General features: G+C 40.7%; 1 protein-coding gene across 15 annotated transcripts in view; it reads right to left on the reverse strand.

The window, feature by feature from the left end:
• DYNC1I1 (dynein cytoplasmic 1 intermediate chain 1) overlaps window positions 1-22,514 on the reverse strand; it is a 287,402-nt gene that overhangs the window by 11,655 nt on the left and 253,233 nt on the right. For all 15 annotated transcript variants that reach the window (XM_071221672.1, XM_024577250.4, XM_024577251.4 and 12 more), the window contains 2 exons: window positions 9,972-10,112; window positions 5,727-5,852 (listed from right to left, as the gene is read on the reverse strand). In XM_071221672.1, the coding sequence (XP_071077773.1) occupies window positions 5,727-5,852; window positions 9,972-10,112 (267 nt within the window). The remainder of the gene's footprint in view (window positions 1-5,726; window positions 5,853-9,971; window positions 10,113-22,514) is intronic.

Here is a 22,514-nt window from a genome sequence, read left to right on the forward strand (position 1 = left end):
TCATCTTCCAAATCACAGATTTCACACTGCTGTTTTATTTTTCCTATTCTTCTTTAAGCTGAACACGATTTTGGAATTTTTACCATTGGACTACTGCAGAAATATACTGGGGGATTTGAAACTTCTCTGTGTGTTTCACAACGGAAAACAAAATCTTTCCTGGGAGAGGTTAATGGAAAATGAAATAATAGGAGGTGGAAGATAAACTGCTTCTTTCAAAACTGGAGCCACAAACAGCGTTCTAACTAATTCAGAGAAGCGGCAAACACGGTGGGCAGGGGACGTCTGCAACAGCTGCGCCTGCGTGCAGTCACCTGGGCTTTCACAGCGGCAGTGGGCTCGCTATGAAACACACTGCAGGGACGACAGGTAGATGGGCTGGCGATCAATCATCGGGACAGGTGAATAATTCTATACTCGCTGGCCCATGTGCTATTCAAATCAGCTCCACATACATGGAAATGCTTGCTATTCAGTAAAGGAGCCACGGCACTGGGTGCTTTTTATGTTTAATGCTTTAGAATATGTGTGTTCACACATCATTGAAAAAAACTCAGCCATGATTAACAGCTTTCTCCAAGTGTATTCTGAAGCAAAATACACTCAATGTTTTCAGGTTATATTTGCAGTTAATTTATGACTTGTTATCTTATCCACATTTCAACTAATTGAATGGAATCATACAACTCTAAAAACACAGACTGCAATTCCGTAGTTTGGAGAGAAAAATCCTCAAAATTTATTCAAGAGCTAGGCTCATTTCTTATTTTAGATCTTAGAACGTTTAAATGGTATATGCTGCCGCTGTCTATTCAAGTAACTTTTAAGATGTACAAATAGAATAAAATTAGAGCCAAATAATACGAGGGGTCTTCTCTGTCTTTCATTGATTTCACATAACTTCCATTTATGCTAATGGGAATTAAGCACCTGCTCCGCAAAGAAAATAGACCCCTCTCTGTGAAAATAAATGGGTACAGTCTATTTTCCAGATACGATGTTGAAATCAAACAACCAAAAATATGTGCTGTATACACAAAGCATCACGTGGCCTACCTGAAAACATTGCTGTTTCATATTTTACCTCCTGAGTCGTAGGCCTGGAGCTATTACTCATGCCTTTGCCATTTCAATGTCACAAAAAAGAAACAAACAAAAAAAGGATGGACAGACTCAATCTGGTGATTTCAGTGAGCTCATACGCAATCCTCTGTTTACTTCTTCAGAGGTTCATAATAAATCGTATCAGGAAATCTGGATTCAAGCCACTGCTCTCTGCCATCATCTCAAAAGTCATGGAGGATAATTGTACATAAGAGAGGAGGACCCAATTGTGGGGACACTGTGCGGGGACTCGCTGCAGCAGCTGCAGCCCAGCAGGGACAGGAGGGGAGGCAGACAATGATTAACGACTGGGGACGCCAGGTCCCTTCTGGCAGTGCCCTTCCGGGTGAGTGTCAGTTTCACCTGGTAGGTACATCTACCTGGACTTGAGTGGTGGTGTCTCCACGGATAGTCACAGAAGTCTCTTATCAGGGAGTTCTTGACAATGGAGTGTCCAGAGAAAGGCACCCCCTCCCCACTCCAACTGTAATAGGCATGACAGAGCTCTCTCCCAAAACTCTATTACAATTTCAGTTAAAATTACGACGTAATCAAAATAGGGTTGTGGGGAGAATTAGAATATCCAGTATGGTTTCAGCTCTATTTTTATTGGCCTCATGATGTTTTTAATGTAAAGTCATTGCGATTTTAATTCAAAATTTTTAAATGGTCTTAAGAAATAGGTAATAAGAAGAACATATGGCATGTACTATATTTAGCCACATTTCTAAAGATTTCTCCTTCTTCCTAATGATCTAGGTCAAGGCCAAAATTTGTCATTTCTGATTTGCACCGTGAGTGGTATTAAAAGCAATACTCTTGTGGTCAAAATTGGCTACATAATTTGCAGGGCCCAGTGCAAAAGGAAAATGGGGGTACCATGTTAAAAATTTTCTTAACAGTTGCAAGACAGCAGAGCAGCAAAGCAAGCTCAGGGCTCCTCTAAGCATGGGGCCCACGAGCTTGCACACCATGAAGCCAGCCCCACTCTAGCAGCAGGACCTTGGCAAGAGGTAACCAGCTGCCCGCTCCTTTCTCCTCGGCCCAGCAAAGTTCTCGGCCAAGTCAGCCGTGGGAGAAAGAATGTGAGAGGTGTTCCCACAGAATTCCAAGAAAAATGGATCAACAAAGTGGACTCGAAGCATTTCATCTCCCTTTCTAGAACAAAACAAGGTTTTCCCTCTGAAGGCCAGCATGACCCTAGTGAGGGGTTCAGTTTTAAAGGGGACCACCAGGGGTTCAGTTTTAAAGGGGTAAGTGTTGAATACAGATAATGGTAGTATGGTCTACTAGCACATTGATCCTCAGTGCCATGTTTTCTCTCTTCCTCCATATTTTTTTCCTTTTAAAATCACTTCCTGCTCAAACCCCTTGCCTCTGGTCAGCCGGCACGAGCCTCAGATCTGACCTGACATTCTAAACGGGCCAGCTGGCCTTGAAGGCACTCTGGCGTTCTGCAGTTCTGGGGACTTGGAAGGGCAGGGCAGGCCCTATGGAGAGGGTGCCCCTCTCTCCTAAGCACAGTGGTGCTTCATCAGTTCTAGGCTGGTGAAGGAGACGACAGGAGTGCCAACCATGGTACCCCCTGCCCCCGAAGGGATCCACCACCTCTTAGAGGTGGGCTTCCACGGAGCTCAGCTCTACACAGCCCACCCTTCCTTTCTGTGCCTGGAGCCTCTACAGGGTTCGTCTTCAGAGACTTAGAACAGGCTATCGAGACGAGCAAAGAGAAAAAGACACGTCCCCTGTATTTTTCCCCAGAGGTAAGTATGAAGTAAATTTGTAAATGCCTTACAAAAATACTGAAGGAAAAAAAAACCCCAATAGTTAGGACAAAATTATCTTGTTAGGTCTGAATCTTTCTGAGCTGTAGGTTGCTTTGTGTATGATCAAACAATACAGAAAGAACTGCGAAAATGTATAAACCTATCCTGATTTTCGGTCATTCAGAAAAGGGCTAGAAGATTATAAAATCACCTATTCTCAATAAAATAGTATATCCTTTCTTTTCCTCCAGTAGTGCATTTGTAGGGATAAACAACCCCACAAATTGTTGGGCCTATTATATGTCACCGAGATTTTTCTATAGCCTGTCTAGACTCCGGACAATAGGCGAGACTGGCCTAGAGCTGCTGGCATTTCTATAGTCTGTAATATCACTTAGAAAAGTAAGGACAATAATACAAAAATGAAAACCAGCCTGACCTGCTGGTACGACAATAGAAATACGAGTATAGCAACACTTTACAATTTAGAAATGATGATAGCAACCTAGCAAGAAGTTTTAGCAGCCACAGTATCAGCCAAAACAACTTTTGCAAAATCAGTCATACTCCCCAAATGAGTAGTATTCAAGTAATTCTGTGCACCAAGTATAAAATCACTTTATCACAGAAAATTCTGTATATATATTTTGTGTTTTCTTATTGCATAGAAATAGTGTGTGTGAGTATGTATATAATATATAACACCACAAATATGTGTGTACTTATTAAATATATATTTTATATATAATATTTGTGGTCGACACAGACTTTTCAAAAGACCGGCCTTTGAATAAATTAGGCTGTTAAAGTATTCTGCTTTCTAGCCCTCTGGATAAAACAGTGTTGCATATAATCTTACAAGAGTTAAGGGATATTATGTATAAGAAAGGGAGGTGGATGGGGAAAGGGGTTTTAAATTTCATCTACTTTCTGCCATTTCTTCTCTGACATGTCTCCACCTCTATTTCTCTCCCACTATTACACCTGTTGCAAACAAACAAAAGAAAGAAAGATGGATAAAAAAAGAAACTTGATTGTTTATATTGTCCTTCTTTGCCACTTGTTAAATTTTTGAGTAAATGAACTGATAAAGAGTACTTGTTTTTGTTGTTGCTTAGTCTTATTTTAGTGAAGACCAATACAAAGATGCACTGCGTATCAAGAATACCCACTGAAGAAAATGTTGCTGTAAAACTATTGGCAACATTTTTGATTGGGAGGATATTCTGTTTCCCAGTGCCTCCAAACTGCGTCAGCGGTCACCAGACCGGCTGCGACTTCAACACGGCGGTAAATATTAACCGAGCCTCTGTTGCTGTTGGAATGACTCAGCCTGTGGCATCAGGAGTAGCTGAGGGGGTGTCTAATGACACAGAAAACATGCAGGAAAGCCAAGAGATTCTCCCAGTTCTTTTACTTAGAGTTGTATATCCCCAAATAGAAAACTTCTATTTCTAAAGCCATTCCATTTCTGTCTCTGGTTGACTTTTTTAAAATTCCAAAAACACCATCATTTACCCTGTTTCAACACAATCACCTCAACCACACACGAGTATATAGTATGTCATTAGAAGTTCCACTGTAGAACAAACCGTGTAGGATTGCCAAATTTCTAGAGCTGATTGATGAAACCATACAGAACCCTCCTCAACGGGAGCCGCTCAGGCACTCACTGAGCACTTCCTGGGCTGAAGACGTTTCTGCCTGTAAGTGTGGCGTATTTCCCCCCTGAAATGCAAATGTTACACGCATATTATGCCAAAATAGCATTACACAACACTCTTACTTTGTTTTGCTTGGAAGTTCAATATTTTCTGTCTTTAAGGAAAATTCTTTAACCTCATCAGAAATGAAGGTTTTTGTCAACACTTTCACACAGAGTAAAAATAAACAGATATGCTTCAGTACAAGTGATTGATAATGTGTCATTAAATCAGTATAACAATTCAAGGAGATTTTACTGAAATAAAAGATGTTTTTTTCCATTGACATGTGCCACGATGTTCAGGAATACTTTTTTTTTAAAGATTTTATTTATTTTTAGACAGCGGGGCAGGGAGGGGGAAAGAGTAGGACAGAAACATCAGTATGTGGTTGTTTCTTGTGTGCCCCCTACCAGGGACCTGACTCGAAACCCAGGCATGCGCCCTGACTGAGAATCGAACCAGCGACTCTTTGGTTCACAGGCCAGCACTCAATCCACTGAGCCACACCAGCCAGGACAAGGAATACTATACATACTGGGTAGGGCAAAAGTAGGTTTGGAAAATAATACAATTAGTAAACAATAGTACAATAAACTGTATTACATGTACTCACAACTGTAAACCTACTTTTGCCCCAACTTCTATCAAGTAAAAGATGTAGCAGAAAGGTCTATATTTCATACACTACTTTGAATATTAGAAAAATGGCACAAAATTTTGATTCACCTCAGCCTTTTAAACTGGCCACATTTTATAATTAAAGAGTAATAGTTTACATTTTAATGGGACATATCAACTAAAATGACTTTTTAAAGTAAACAACCAATTCCAGTTTTGATGTTAGCATGATGAATTTGGCAGACTTGCATTCTCATGAGATGGGTGGGAAGTGCCAGGATTCATCCCAGGAGAGCTGGTAACTCCACATGCCCCGAGCCGAGCCTGGACCATTACCCTCAGTGTCCTGTGCGTGAACACAGAAGACCAAACGAGGCCCTAACGAGGTCTCACCAAACTCCTACTGAAGTCCATGAATATTTGCAAACACGTTCAAGAGTGATCTTGTGGCCCAAACGGTCTTGTCAATAATTTCACTAGGTCTTTAAATTTCATATACGAGTCAAAACAATCCCCACAAAATAACATGTACCTCTCCAACATCGTAGATCCAAATACGGCCTTCTGAGTCCCCAACAGCCACTTCTTTGCCAGCTTGAGCCCAGCGAACACGATTTAGGGCAGAGGCCCCCTCAATGGCCACACTCGCTGTTGGAACCTGCCAAAGAGGTTACGAAAGAATCTCTGAGTATGAATTTAAATATACATTTCACTGGATGGCTCGCCACTGCCTTCTTCTGCATGAGGGAATATCCGTCCCTCTGCAGAAGCAAAAGGATTCATTGTTTTTAAATCATATACTCCACTGTACTCGGGTACAGAGGAGACACTTGAATGAAAAATGGAGAGAGGAGAGTTTTTTCCCATAATCAGTGGGTAGTGAGTGACAAATATTTCTTCAGATTAGGTGGGGGTGCATCCAACATACACACAAACACAGAAGCTCAATGGGATACTTCCCTATCAGTTCGTGGCTTATGGATTGATGGAGAGAGAGATTTCAGGACTTACCAAGATTAAGGATGCTATAAAAGGCAGGAAGGGGGAGTGTATGGTGGAATAAAAGTCATATTACTGTAAGTCTTCAGGGGAAAAAGTATGTATTGATCCCTCAAAACCCCATCAGGGAGAGGATGATCAGAAGAAAAAGCACACAGGTGAAAAACTTCAAAACCTCAAATTCTCCTCTCTCTCTCTCTCTCTCATTTTCCTTTCTGTTTGTCCTCCTCCTGGCAGTCCCGAGATGTAGGAAGCGCTCCTGACCCTTGGAAAAGCCCCAGGATGATATCCGGGTAGAGGGAGGCAGCACCTACTTGTAGAAAAGGTCTTATATCTCCTCTTATAAACACTTGAAATCTGACAATGTTGATAATTAAAATAATAATTATGACTAAAGTGAACCAGAGGTGCTGATGTCACCTGAAGTATTTGTTAGAAGAACCTTAGTATTTGAAAAAAATGTCAGTGGGCCTGACCCTTCTCCATCGGTTGTGTAAACTCCCGTCTTTAAGGTTGGAAGTTTACTCCTATGAAGGTCAGATTTCCAAGCCTTCTCCAAGAATGTTGAATAAGAAATGATAATGGGCTATTAAAAAATAAAAAAGGTAAATGTTAACACAAAAAAGACAAAAGAATGTAGTGAAAAGAGGGCCACCAAGATCATCGGGCTACTGTTTAAAACCCGTGTCTAGTCAGTGTGTGGGGTGGGGTGGAAACGCGGCGTGGTACTGTGCCCGACAACCCCAGCGTTCTGTTTGTCCAGGAACTGAAACCATCTGTTGATAGGAGATTATTGACCCAGTACCTATCTTCAAAATAGCAATAAAAACTCCATCAGATGTTAGAATCTATGTTTAAACTTTATCTTGAAATCAATAGAATTCTTTTACCTGCTTAAATCACAGTGTGTCAATTGTGAGCAAAAAATGTAAAACACAAGTCCCCAGCTCATTTATTTTTTTTAAATACACAGTTTCTACAATAAAGGTACCTGCTGTGCAGGCTGGAGCCTGAATTTTTAACCATCCCTTTCAAAGGACAAAACAATGTGAATTTAGATGGGTCGTAATTCTGTCCATATATTTTATTATTAGTGTGCTACTCAGAAAACAAATCTGAGACTCAGCTACAGAGTTTTTCAGAGTTAATTTTGAACTCCATAACTTAGAGAATTCAAACAGGACTATACCTTTACTCATTACCAGATTTTATCTATGAATAATTTCAAAAATTGAATAAAAATGTCTAATCCTAATATGAGTATGATAAAAAAATCACTCTGAAGTAACTGATTTTTGATACATTTTAAATTATGCCTAATACATTTTAAGGAATTTTATTTATTTGGACTTAAGTAATGTAGCAAAGTGAATCAATTAATTTCTAACCATTTAAAAATACCTTCTTTCCATAGATGTTATAAATGGTAAAAAAAATGACAATATGTGCTAATAAATTATCAAATGCATGAAGGAAATGACAAAACATATTAGCTCTACCAGTAATGACCTTTCAAATGTTCACGAATCCATAAAGAAAATAATCTTTCTATTGTCTGTCTCTCTTACTCTTTTCTTTCAGTTTCACGAATATTTTCACAAGCCTTTACGGCTCAATCATTTTAACTGCAAAGACGGGATCTACACAGTGTAAGTTACTACACTGTACAGAGGTCGGTGAGTATACACTACCCTTGCAGAGGAGCAGTTGGGACAACTTGGTATAGAAGCATAGGAATCTGAATAACAACAAAACACTGGGATTTCAGGTTCTTTTGAAAACAAATCTAATTCATAATCTCACAAATATTTGAAAAATCTTGTGCAACTTGATAGAAGGCAAAAATAAGTTGAGGGTTTTTCGCAAGTGCCCAGCTCATTACTGCATTTGAATCAGACTCAATCTATCAGCTGCTATTGGGAAAGCAGAAGAAGTTTTATCACAAAACTAAACGGTTCACATGTCCAGCAACAATTTGTTGAAATGTTTAGCTAAAAAACTTTTATGTGGCTGTCTTTTGGCACCTAGAGAAAAAGAAGGGGAAAATGATGTTTGGCAGTATTGAGACATTAATTTCATTTTACCTAAAAAGCTGACCCCCCCCCCCAAAAAAAAAACAGTAACACAGGAATTATCAAGGAGTTTAGAGAACGCTCACTCCCACTGCACTGTGGCTGGGTGTTACCTAAACATCACTTCTACGAAGTCTGATTTCTGATACAGGGAATCTCTTCAGTCAATCTGGAAAACGTGTGTTTTTTGGTTGCTGTAAGTGAATGAGTTTATTCTAGAAGATATAGGCAATATGATTTTAATCAACAGTGATGAAAGACTTTGGGAAACTTACAATGTGGAGTAATCACATCTTTCTATGAAAAACAATAATGTTACAACATTTCAACATCCAAATAAATGGGCATTGTGTATATTCATTTCTTTAAATTTTCTATTTAAAGTCTATTTTCAAAGATGCTTCATTACATAACCTTTATCCTTGTCACATACATAGCTCTTCTAGCAAAAAGGGAAAATAGACTTCAGTTAAAATATTTTAAAAAGATAACTATTTGGCATTAGTTAGAGGTGTATATAGTCTTGCAAGATACAGTGACTCAATACTAACACCTGAAAGATATTTCCCAGCCTCCTCCCTCAAAAAAAGAAACCAAAAAAAAAAAACCTAGGGGAGTCTGCTCCTCCTCATATCCTCCAGCTGTAAGCTTCCTAATTAAAAAGGCTGAGCTGTTTCCTGCTCAAAACACTTCAAAAGAGCTTTCTCTTGTTCTCCACTTGACATATAGTTTGCAACACTTGTTCCTCTTACCTGTCCATTCTTATTTATGGAGAGTTGCCCTAAATCAGACACCAGGGAATGACGAAGAGAACATTTTATTTTATTAAATTGAAAGACATTTAATATTCATATGTTTAAAAAGCCAACAGAAAACCACATAGCCAAATTAGCACCTCAATAATTTTGAGTGGAAAAAAGGAATAATGCACATGGCATAATTTTAAAAACAAATATATAGAGAGCCTAATTTTTTAAAAGAATATTTCTTTATTATCAATTGATATTTTTAAATGGTTATTTTTAAAATAACCATTTTAAATGGTTATTTTAAAATGGTAAATCGGGACATGTTAAAATCCTGATGTTTACTAAATAGTTTAACATACATGCTCAGATTTGGAAACTATTGTAGAAAAGTCTGCCTGCGAGGTCAACATCTTAAGTCAAGGACTGTTGACCTTGTAAAAATTAAATGAAGGCTGGATCTGAATCTAAACATAATCACTCAACAGAATCATCTTCTATGAATTCAAAATGGGAATCGTACAAATAGAGAAAACTGACAAATCACCCTTTTAGAAAAAGCCCAGTCTACAGTCACGGTCCACAAAAGCTTACTTTTCCCAAATGTTTGCCAATAGAGTTATTTCAGCCCCCCTATGAAATATGCCTGTGTGTCCTTTCCCTTAGGGGAAAGCATTGAACAAGCATCGTTTTGCTCTTTGCAAAAAAGGGTCGTCAATTGTCCAGGACCTGCCACGGTTTAGGGATGAAGTGGGATTAAATTATTTTTTTTTTTGGCCAATGCATCCGCCAATTCTCTTCAGAGCAGTCAAGAACGGGGGTCGGCAGCCCAGCTGCAATTGGAGGGTCTGTCCAAAAAATGCCGGATTTTTTCTTTTTGCGGAGAGAGGGGGAGACAGAGAGAGGCCGCCTGCACCCCCCTGGCAGCACCCCCGGCCCCGCGCCTGCGCCGCCGCTCACCTCGGTGTCATTGTTGAGGTTCCAGAGGTCCAAGCGCCCCATCCCGTCCACGCAGGCAAAGAGCGCGGGATGCACTGGGGACCACATGACGTCGTACACATAGTCGGCATTGTCTTCAAAGGAGTAGAGCGGCTTGTTGTGCTGTAAGGCAGAGAGACCGTGAAGACTTTGTGGCGCTGCTGCTGCCTGGGGCTGTCTAGCGAGCCTAATTAAAAACTTTGCACATTCACAAAGTGTCATAAAACTTCCCGAGATGAAAGTCCTCGAGAAGGTGAACCGCAGCTTTAATGTGACTAGAACTGTCCAGTGGCATAAATAAATACCAGGGTGGAGGGGGGTTGCTCTTGAGTGGCCGGGGGCTGGGACCCACGGCGGTGGGGGGTGGGGGAGGCGGTTTCAGCCACCGTCGACAGAGGCATTCCAGGCAGGTGGACGGGACTGAGCATTAGGTCGGAATTCCAGCCTCCCTACGTTTTGCGAGTCTCTCGGGGCCCGAACCCAATCGTGGTCCGTCTGCCCGGATCCGACCCGCGCGGATGCTCTGCAAACCCTTGCAGTCCTGGTGGCTCCCGAACTCTTTGCACTGAAGGCAACTCCTGCCACCTCGTGGCCATTGTCTGCAGCTGCAATTCTGCTTCCAGTCCAACACTAGACCAAATGGTTCCTTTGAGGCGGGAGAATGGGAACATATTTTAAGGGGATTTGCAGCTGTCCAGAGAAGTGAAAAATCTCAGGGTTCTAAGACCCTAGTGTGTCTACCTAAGGTCAGTGCACCCAAGTCAGGTGGACTGGTGTGGCTCCATTTTCCACCCTGAACCTCCTAAGATGAATCACATTTTCTATTTGATCATCCAGTATTTCTAAGAGCCCTGAAATGGGTGTTTTTTGGGGAAAATGCATTAGCACACCCTCACTGCATACAAATGCTTCCACTTGGAGAGATACAATAAATTAAAATGGCACTCTTGATTTCCAGTGAATATTGTCACATCAAAATAGCATAGAAGTCAGAGGCAAGTTTGAAAGTACACCAGAAATAAAACGTAATTGGACTTCATGAATTATTCATTCCATCTGGCTTGTCTTATTCTAATTTCTGCATAATGACTTTACTAATCCCTGATCAATTAATGTAAAATGAAATTTAAATGATAATGAAAGCCCTAGAGATAAAAAGAAATTAAGTATTCTTATATCCTCTGACAGAAATCTAAACAATGGAAGTTTTTTTTTTTCCCCCCAAGTCATCTTCATCCAGTCAGCTGTCTGTACTCATGGGTTCGACTGAATGCCTGTACCGGCCGGAGTAAAAGACCATGAAAAGGTACCATGCGATGGGAGCAATCTGCACTGAACGCTCAGAGAACGGATGTGCAGGGAGTCAGCTCCAGACATTACACCCAACTCTCCGAGTGTGCTGAGAGTGAACGTAAAAGGCACGCAGGGCAGGGGCAGAACAGAAAGGGAGCAACATCAGTGGGAAGAAGAGAAAACTCCCAAAACCTAAATGAAATGCAAACATTTGTCAAGGTCCTAACCTTAAGTGATTCCTCTTTCTGTGAATTAAATTACTTGGGCGCTGCGTAGAAGCGAACACAAGTGTAACGCTATTAAAGCGACACAGAAGTTTTAGACGGCCCGTTGTGTGCGTGTAGGTGTTGGTCGTGCACCTGTGAGACATGTCTTATTTTTAATTCAAAAAGTATCTAATGGGGGAGTAATTTAAAAAAAAGTATATATGACTTTGAGATCTCAAAAAGAATTAAAAAGGATATTAGCCTTATAGTTTTGTATTTTAATATTCTGTAACTCTTTTATGACAAAATTTTTATTATATGCCATGTCTGCATAGTGATTTGGAGCTAAAATTATTTGCCTATTTGCTCTTTATGTAGTTTCTTTCTTCCTCTCACTGTGTGAACTAGATGATTCAAAATACTTTCTCCAGAAAATCTAAATAATTAAGGGCACTAAATAGCACAACCATATCATTTCCCCCTTATCAACATAGGAAGACAAGGCGATGTGGAGTAGCTGGTTCTCCACTGACCACTTGTGAATATTAAATCCTAACTCTTAGTACAAGATTATTCTTGCCCCATTTCTTGATTTTATAGCAAGCCAGTGACTATTTGTTAAAGCACATGAGTAGCATATTTTTCTTAAACTTAAAGGGTAGGAAAGACTTACACATGTCTAGCAAAGTTGATTCTCAGTATCTTTTTTCAATAACCAGCTGGTAGTATCACTGATTACACAGAAGTCTAGACACAGATATACACATACAGATATACAGCAAACACATGCATCTACAGTCCTTGTTCTGAGTGGTTAGAAGACCATCCAGCTTTTAAAGAGCCATTTTCTAAGGAGCGGATACTATTTGATATGTTAATTCTCTCAGTAACTTATACTGTTAATCTCTAGTACTGTTTCCTCTTTTCTTTTACTAGCTTCTTCTCTGAGAAACTTAGGTGAACTTGTAGTAAATCTTGGAGACTTCACTTTTTAAACACCTGGAAATAACTCCTATTATTCATGTTACCAAAACCAATTTTCTCACATTTAACAGGATGGCATAGAAATGCTATTATTCTTCTCTAGGTTTTTCCCAACTTCCTTAACACCCCTCACCCCCAAGACTGAACCTTCCATTATGAAAGTCACCATGCAAGTAATTCCAGGCTAGAGTATGTGCGTGTCTGGGGAAAGAGAGAAGAGCTTGTATTTTCAAAGGCTTTGTTTTAACCTTGATACATTCACAAGGTCTTGGTCAGAATTGAGTCCGTTTTCAGAGTACCACGTGAACAGACATCTCCCCACCATTTCTTCTCAAATGAGCACGGCATATGCGTAAGCTAACGTCCCTCTGACAATAGTAAGCGGTGTTATTTTGAATATTAATTATATACTTCATTCAATAAAGGAATTTTTCATTCTCTTTTATTTGAGACCCAAAGGGTAATCTGAAAGCCCAATGAAAAACATTTCATAGCAAACACATATACTATGAAATATTAACATTTTCATAAAATATATCAAAAGCATGGGGGTCTAAAGATGCTGTTATTTGAATTTTGAAGCATACACGTCTGGACTCACAATGGTGTTATAACTGCCTCTTGCTCCGTCACTGATGTTAGAAAACCACAAGTTTTGAAAACGTGGAGAATGCAGGGCCAAATTGGACCAATGATTTTGAGGAAGATCCTGAAATATCATTTGTATATATTAAAGCCACGGAAGCTTGGTGATTTTAAATCTTTACTCTTCAAAATGCTCAAGACCATTTAGTAAGCTAAATATTATTCCGCGGCATGTTACTGTAGAAAGAGTTTTTCAAAACAAACAAATTTCATGGGAGAAAAACCCCTTGTGTTTCTTCTCCTAATGCCGTGTTTAATGCGAGTGAACCATTAAAGGAAAGAAAGAAAGGGGAAATGGTGCTGTTATGCAACCCACTCCATGTACGACACACGCCAATGAAAGGAAGCCGCCACACCTGGTGTGTCAGACGAGTTTCCAGGGCGACACAGACCAGCTGGACTTGAACACCCCAAGTCTCAGACAGAACGGAGAAGCGGGGACCAGACACTTTCCAGGCAGACACGCGGGGCAGGGAAGGGTAAATTGTTGGGTGTCTGCTGTGTGCCTGACCCTATACACACATTCTCTAATTTAATCCACATAAAATCTCTGTAAGGTAGACGGTATTTACAGAAAGGAAAATTATAGTTCAGGAAAGTTAGTAGCTTTCCCCAGGCCATGAAGGTTGTAAGTGGTGGAGCTAGATGTGAGTCTCTGGTTTTCCTAGCTGTCCAGCACATCCTGTGGGCTGGGACCCTGGGGTCCTCTATGAAACACAGCAACGGTCTTCTGTCTTCATAGAAAAAACAGCATCTTGGCTATCCCATTCAATACAACCATATTTGCTAAACACCCACTTGTAGAAAGAGTGGGAAAAGATCAAAATCAGAATGTTTATTTTATTTCCTGAGTCGGTTATTAATAATCCTGAAGATGTTACCCACAGAATTCCAAGCATCTTTAGCACCTTGTGACAGCAACATCTTTTTTCTCCTAAAAACTAGGAAAGTGGATGGGAATTTCGGCCCTTTCGCCAGCAGAGATGAGCAGGCCGTGCATTGGGGTGGGATAAAATTATGCTGGAAGGCAAAGCTGCGGGTCCCAGTTCACTACATGTCTCTAAGACTTTGGGTGAGAGACTCAAATTAAATCATCTGAAAGATAGGGATCACTTAGGGAGGACAGGCCAAAAAAGACAGGAGGAGAAAGTGGAAAGACTGCAGACCTTGGGAAATTGAACTTATCCTTGGCTTGTAGTTGTTTCACCTGTGAGGTGGAGGGCTGGCCCTCAAGGGTTCCCACTGGCTTTGTGACACTATGGCTCTGTTGTGTGGTGAGGACTGAATGGCATCAAGTGTGTGAAAGTTTATATATATATGTGTGTGTGCATATATGTGTATATATATATATACACATACACATATACATATATAATATTTTATTTATTTTTTAGAGAGAGGGGAAAGGAGGGAGAAAGAGAGGGAGAGAAACATCAATGTGTGGTTGCCTCTTGTGCCCCTCCTGGGGACCTGGCCTGCAACCCAGGCTTGTGCCCTGACTGGGAATAGAACCAGTGATGCTTCGGTTTGCAGGCCTGCACTCGATTCACTGAGCCATACCAGCCAGGGCTGAAAGTTTTTTTACAGCGTTATTCAAAGTTATGTATTAAAGCCATCCTCCTTGATGTTCTGTAGAATTCATATCACAGTGATTTTTTCTTACTTTGTATTTCATCAAAACACACATATAAAATGTACCAGGGTGGTTTTTAGTAACATTTTTGAAATTATAAAAGTAATAGACCTCCTATTTGACCAACTGAGAAGGAATAATAATATTAAATTTACATAAGAGAGGCAGGTAGTAGATTCTGTTCACAACGTCCATCAACCTTTTACAATAAAGGCTTGATCTCTAGATTTGAGCTTTGATTTTGTAAGTATACTTCTAACAATGAAGAGAGCTGCATATTTTTTCCGTTAACTATAAAATGATTTCCTGAGACATGAGTTTCTATTTCTGATGTTAGAAATGTACCAAAGTTACATTGGAAAAGTGTAATGTTTGTTTTATTTTCCTCCATATTTTTTGTTTTCCTCTTATCAGATACCTCTCGGTATCCCAATAGGCTTCAGTATTTTGAAAATGGGAGAAGAGAAAGGTTCGTGTTAAAATGCCTAACACCTCCAAACACTGTGGTCCTTGAGGTTGCATTTGGCTCTAATGATTAGCTTTCAAAGCAGACTTTGTAGAAATGTTTACTCAATCCTTGAAAATTTCTTTTTGGAGTGGATGGGAAGTGAGGCAGGGGGTATTGTGAGGGTAGGTGGGGTGAGGGCCAACACCTAATAGTAGAATTTTTGTATTTTTATTCTGAACTAAAAAGAAAACTCATAGAATCTTATCTTGAAGGCTATATCCTGTTGGGGGAAAAAAGATGATGACCAAAATACTAAACAATGAGTAATAAGAAAATGTTCTTCAAAAATTGCCATGTGGGTTCCTGTGAAGTAATTAAAATAAATAGCCATCCAGTTCTTCCAGGAAACATTAAAATGTGAGACCACAATATCACTTTTAAAAAACCACCAAAGGACCCCAAAATTTCAGGCTCACACAAAAATGGATACCTCCACCATAAAAAGAAAATGCTTAAACAAACAAACCAAAACTCACAAACCAAACCAAACCAAACCAAAATACCAACTCTCTCGGACCAAAAGAGGTGTTGCGAGTTTGGTACTATCACTGGAAAACATTATTTGAACTTAATGGGGGATCCTTCTAAAGCATAAAGCATCTTGTATTTACCTTAATTTCTGTGGCTAATATTAAAACAATACTCATGACACCTAAATGATGATATCTTTACCTGTTTCTATCATGGTCAGAAATTCAAAACTAGACATAAACCCTTTGGGTAAGCTATTCTGAACAGAATATGTGTGGTGGGTCTGCTTGTTGTTTGCATACATTAACCAAGAATACATCAAGACTTTAATTTGAATTAGTTAATTTAAAATAATTAGAGCCCTGGCCAGGTAGCTCAGCTGGTTAGAGCATTGTCCTGATATACCAGGGTTGAGGGTTCAATCCTCAGTCAGGTCACACACAAGAATCAACCAATGATCCACCCCTTAAAGTAACAGACACGCCAAGAGAAACAAACAAAAAAAAATGGCCCAAATGACAGAACACTTCAAAGCTCCAGAAAAAATACAACTAAGCGACGAAGAGATAGCCAACCTATCGGATGCACAGTTCAAAGCACTGGTTATCAATATGCTCACAGACTTGGTTGAATCTATTCGAAAAACAGATGAAAAAATGAAGCCTATGCTAAGAGAAACAAAGGAAAATGTACAGGGAACCAATAGTGATGAGAAGGAAACTGGGACTCAAATCAATGGTGTGGACCAGAAGGAAGAAACAAACATCCAAACAGAAAAGAATGAAGAAACAAGAACTTGGAAAAATGAGGAGAGGCTTAGGAACCTCCCGGACGCCTTGAAACGTTCCAACATCCGAATTATAGGGGTGCCAGAAGGAGAAGAGGAAGAACAAAAAATTGAAAACTTATTTGAACAAATAATGAAGGAGAACTTCCCTAATCTGGCAAAGGAAATAGACTTCCGGGAAGTCCAGGAAGCTCAGAGAGTCCCAAAGAAGCTGGACCCAAGGAGGAACACGCCAAGGCACATCATAATTACATTACCCAAGATTAAACGCAAGGACCTACATCCAAGATTACTGTATCCAGCAAAGCTATCACTTAGAATGGAAGGGAAGATAAAGTGCTTCTCAGATAAGGTCAAGTTAAAGAAGTTCATCATCACCAAGCCCTTATTATATGAAATGTTAAAGGGAGTTACCTAAGAAAAAGAAGATAAAAAATAGGAACAGTAAAAATGACAGCAAACTCACAGTTATTAACGGCCACACATAAAACAAAAACGAGAGCAAACTAGGCAAACAACTAGAACATGAGGGTTGTCATTAAGGGAGTGGGAGGGGGAGAGAGGGGGAAAGGTACAGAGAATAAGAAGCATAGATGATAGGTGGAAAATAGACAGGGGGAGGGTAAAAATAGTGTAGGAAATGTAGAAGCCAAAGAACTTATAAGTATGACCTATGGACATGAACTATAGGGGGGGAATGTGGGAGGGAGGGGAGTGGGCAGGATGGAGTGGAGTGGGGGGGGAATGGGACAACTGTAATAGCATAATCAATAAATATATTAAAAAAAAAAAAAAAAAAAGAATCAACCAATGAATATATATAAATCAATCTCTCTCTGTCTCTGTCTCTGTCTCTCTCTCTCTCAGTCTCTCCCTCCCTCTCTCCCTTCCTTCTTCTCTCTCTCTAAAAATCAATAAGTAAAAATTAAAAAATAAACAAAAATTAAAAATAAAAAATAATTAGAAAGAAGGTTATAGCAATCCAGGAATTTAGCATTTGTCTTTCTAGAAATGTAGAAGTCTTGCTCAGTAAGAACTAAAGCCACATGAAAGGTGTTCTTTGTTGCACGACCTTCCTCTACTGCTTATTTGTGTGGAAGAATCCTCCTAATCCAGGAGGCGCCACCAATAAAGAAGATAATTATCCATATAAAAGAATGTATACATATTCACAGGTTTTGACTAGTTTTTGAGTGTTTAAAGCCATGGAAAAAAAACTACAAGCTTTGCCTAATTCATAAAAGGAGTATTTACCGACAGTGGCATGATTTTTATGAATATCCGCTCCACCTAGAAGTTCTTCTTTAAAATGGGCGTTTCGGCAGCACAACTTTGTACAACATCACTGTGGAAACACTGAGAGAGCAGCGGTGCTCTCTGATTTGCTTTCATCTGAGCTGCTGGGGCCCCTTTGGTACGCTCTGCCCCCTGGCTTCCTCGGTCGAGGCAGGCAGGGAGGGTCACTGCACGGGTGGCCATTAGTAAGCAGGGACGGCTGTTCACTGGACTGGTACTCTCCCTCCCTGAGGCCAGGCTGAGTAGCCACTGGACATTGGGATTGAGGCTTAGGGGGAGTCGAAGTGTGACAACAGGCTCGACCTAGAAGCAGCGAAAAGCATAGTTGTGTTCTTGCCTTGAAGACTTGGAGCATTTGGAAGGACGCACACGTAAAGTGGTATTTGCAGGCTCAAGCAGTTTTGCCTATTTATTTATTACTTATTTAATGTGAAATCATCCAACTACGTTTTATTGGTGGGCGGGCTGAGTGGCAGAACATTTCCAGGCTGTTCCTTAAACCGTCAACCTGGACTCTAGCATCTGGCTGACCAACTGTCACGCCAACATAACTGAATTCATAAATATACTCATTTATGTAATTCTTTTAAAATATTTTTCAAATATCAAATTATGAACCTAGACCCCTGGATTACACTTGACTCACATATTTCTAAACTGCTGGTTCCCAGAGCTAATCTGACATGCTGGTCTCCCTACATTTAGTAAACACAGCATTTAGACAAATACCCACTCCTTTCTGAGAAGTCATATGCCCAAACACCTAGATCTCTCCCATTCAACACGTTTAAAGTCTAATGGTAAAATTATCAAAATAATTCAATTTTAAGTTCTACTTCTTACATCAGCAATTGACTATACATACCTACGAAGGGCACCTTCTCAAGGGGTCAAGGCGAGTTTTTTGGAGGTCTGCACTCCTGTGTCTCCTGCCGTTAAATGCAATGTGTCTTTTATATGACACTAGAGTCAGAATACCTGACACTTGCGTCTGTTCCAATGGCGGAGAGAACGGGCACGGAGGACCTCACTAGTGTCAATTCAAAAGCTCGGCTGAACTGTAGAATGGAAGTGCTATGCTTCCTGCTCGACAACAGATTTGATTTACCTTATTCTGTTCCACCTAAACCAAACTGAAGTTAATTTCTTTTCGGAAAGCAAATACAAGTTAAGTATGAGGTGAGGAGATTTGGGACGCTGGAAATGGCTGCGGGAGAATAACCGAGTATGAATTACAGACCGTGGACAGTTTGCAAGGTTAAGAGGTGACATGAGGATGACTGAGACGGGCCCACATGTGTCTGGTCCCCAAACAGTCACTCTGGGAGATAAAGATGGGTTTTATTTCATCCTCCACCATCAGACATAAAATGCAGGTTAGACCAGTAGGTGGGCGTGGGTGTATATTTGAATCTTATAATGATGTAGATAGTTGGACCTGCTATTTATCATCCTTGTTCTCTCCTTAAACGTTGTTGCTTAGAAGGAGAAGTTTGGGGAGGGCAACTCATGTGGCGTATCATTGAAAGGAAAAGGCAAACATTTCTGTTCTGGTTAAAAGAGCGTAGGAAAGGGTTCGCCGAGCCCTCACTTCTTGCACAACGGTAAAGCCCAGTCAGCTGGGTGAATTTTAAGTCTCAAAAGTGTTTATACTTACATGGATTATTCACACATGCCTGTAAAAATATTTAACGGCTATAGGTATGTGTCAGTGGGTGAATGTTTGGGGGGTTTGGGGTGGGGGTGAGGGTAAAGGACAGGAAGTATGAACACAGGCTAAGTCTGGCTGTGACTTGATTACATTCTTGTGGTTTCTTTCAAAGTTATTCTCCCTGGGTGAGCTTAAAAAAGAAACCCCTTTCCCCTCCCTTCCCGCCTCCCCCCAGAAAAGTTAGACAGAAAAGAATTTCATGACTGGCACAGGTAGTTTTATTGAGAGCCAATTTTAGTATTTGCTACTTTAAGTTAGAACCAAAGGGAAAGAGGGAGCAAAAATGAGGATAAGGGAAGAAAAAAAAGGAAATGAGACACCACCTGAATGCCGTGTTTATCAGAAAGGCAGGCAGTAAAGCTTGGGGGTGTGGAAAAAACACACTGTCATCTGGTGAGTGTTACTGGAAGTAAACGATTGATGTTGTTAATCTTCTCACCTGGTTTAAGTACTATGATTAGATACTGTAATAGCTAAAACTATAACTTTTGATTTTTATTGTGTTTTTCTTCTCCTGATACTTTAAACATTTAACAAAATGCTAGCAGATATAGATGTGTTCAGGGTCCCTTTTCTAGATTTATTTTTAAGAGGTTTCCATCTCAGTTTACAATCATCGAAGCTGCTTTAACAAAGTAGGCTATTTCTCTTAGGATATCCCCAAGTATTAGTCTATCGACAATGATTTATTAAGGACCTACCATACGCGTTCTACTTTGGGCAATCAATAGAAATACAAGACTGGCTGTTCTCAGGGACTCCCAATCCAGGTAGGAAAATAAAAATCATGAAATAATAAGAGAGAAGAATATTGTTTACTTGGGGGTCTATTTTCGCACTTCGTTCCAAAAGGATTTATGGTGTCTTACAAGTTAAATACACTGCAAAATTAAAAATAAACACAAAACAGAGGCAGATAGAACAGATAGCTATTACCAGGATCCTGAGATAAGCTGATTATTACAATCTAGTACCGAAGAGCTCTAAATTTCCTGATAACTAAGATGAAAGGGAAAACACATCGTATCGCAAGGAGGTAAGTAGATTTCACCATCTGAAGAAAGAACGAATATAAATTCCTCCTCAAAGACCCATTGTTGGGGAAAACTCAAGGAGGAATTTAGCGTGTCTGCGAATCCCTTGCAAAGAGACTGGTTTTCTGTCTTGTTTATACCAAAGAAAGAGAATGAGGATGTAGCCAGGTGGTAAATTCTGGGGTGCAGATGTTAGGTGCCAGAGGAATTCAGAGATTTGGTGGGGAGGGGGTGTTAGTGGTTACCAGGGTCTGATGTGGTCAAGGAAGGTATTATCTGGGACAGGTGATGGGAACCACCTTGAAAGATGCACAGACTTTGATAAACGGCAAGGAAGCCAGTCAAGGAGAAGACAACAAAACATGCAAAGACTGGCTGGGCAAAGCAGCGTGGAATTCCCAGATAGCTGCGAAGGTGAGGGGAATGGGGGCTGTGAGGTCGTCCTATGGGAGAAAATAGTTTTGGTTTGGGTCAGGCAGGGCTGAGAACCTGTTTTGAATGTTTTGAGTATAGAGTTAAGCGATTTTGATGCAATCGCTACTAATTTATTAAACATGTATTGATACACGTGCAGAGCACTGTGTTATGCGCTAAGTGGATTCAGAGATGTCTAACCCTCATGTGACTGTCCGCAGTTTTTCTAGTGTGGACAACTAAGTGATAAGGGCCCAGAATCAAAAAGCAGCAGCATAGTAGAGGAGGACGGTCTGGGTTGTCATTTAAATGTGCTACATGTGAGTCTCGGGAGTAACCACACACTCAGGGTAAGAAGGCAGTGCAAATGTAGGTCTGGAACTGAAAGACAGTGAGGCCTTCAAGTTCATGTCAAGGAATCATTCACAAGAGGTGCCGAGGGAGAGGAGACTGTGGGGAGGAAGGAGAAAAAGGCCTGTGAGAGACATTTCGAAAAACTAGGCCAAGAGAGTAAAGGAGATAGAACCAGTGGAGAGGTCCCAGGCGAACCGAGAGAATGTAACCCACTGGACAGAGCTGCAAGAATGAGTCATAGACAGTATGACATAAGATGAACACTAAAAAGAGGCCATTGCAGCCCTGGCCAGGTGGCTCAGTTGGTTGGAGTCATCCCGTACACCAAAAGGTTGAGGGCTCAATTCTCGGTCAGGGCACACGCTTAGGCTTCGGTTTGGTCCCTGGTCAGGGTCTGTACAGGAAGCAACTGACCTGTGTTTCTTTCACATCAATGTTTCTCTCTGTCTCCCTTCCTCGCGTTCTAAAGTCAATAAACATCCTCAGATGAGGATTTAAAAAAAGCAGCAGCAGCAGCCTGTGCATTTAGTGAGCAGGGTTTATCAGAGGGCCTTGGAGACAGAGTGTCGAAGGACTAGCAGGATTGGCTGAGGAGTGGCTGAGAAACGTGGCAGTCGTCAGTGTGAGTGCAGGCTGCCTCCTTCAAGTGGTTGGGCAAGCTAATCCAAATTTTAGGACACATCTGTGACAATGCAAGTCATCCTATCCAATCGCCACCACTGCTACGAGGGTCCTAGTATCCCTGGGGTTTGTTCCAGGACTACCGTCTTTTTCTTCTTAAGACACCCACGTGCCATTTAGATGTAACATCCTTGACTTCGGGGACCATTTCTCATGTCAATTTATTTCTCAAACACTCAGTATTGAGCCTGGACAATAGGAGGCAGACAAAGTGCACTGAGAGTGGAGATCAAGCAGGCAGCCTCTGGGTCCACTCCTATCTCTGCCTGACGCCTGTGGGCGGAGCCTTGAGCCATCTTCTGCTTATTTGAGCTTGTGAGGCTTTCTTCGTCTCCCTAGGGCTGACCCTCTGCTTTCCGTGGTGGCTTTCTGATGCAGCCTCTTCCTTGGGCCATCTCTTGTTCTTCTAGATGCTACTTCAGTTCAGAACTTTTCCACTCACTCTGCTACCTTAACTCTAATTTCTGACAAAGGTCATGGTTGCTGCCCAGTCACAGCAAAAATTTCA

Source organism: Desmodus rotundus, chromosome 6 (genome assembly GCF_022682495.2).
Source record: "Desmodus rotundus isolate HL8 chromosome 6, HLdesRot8A.1, whole genome shotgun sequence".
Taxonomy (NCBI): Eukaryota; Metazoa; Chordata; class Mammalia; order Chiroptera; family Phyllostomidae; genus Desmodus; species Desmodus rotundus.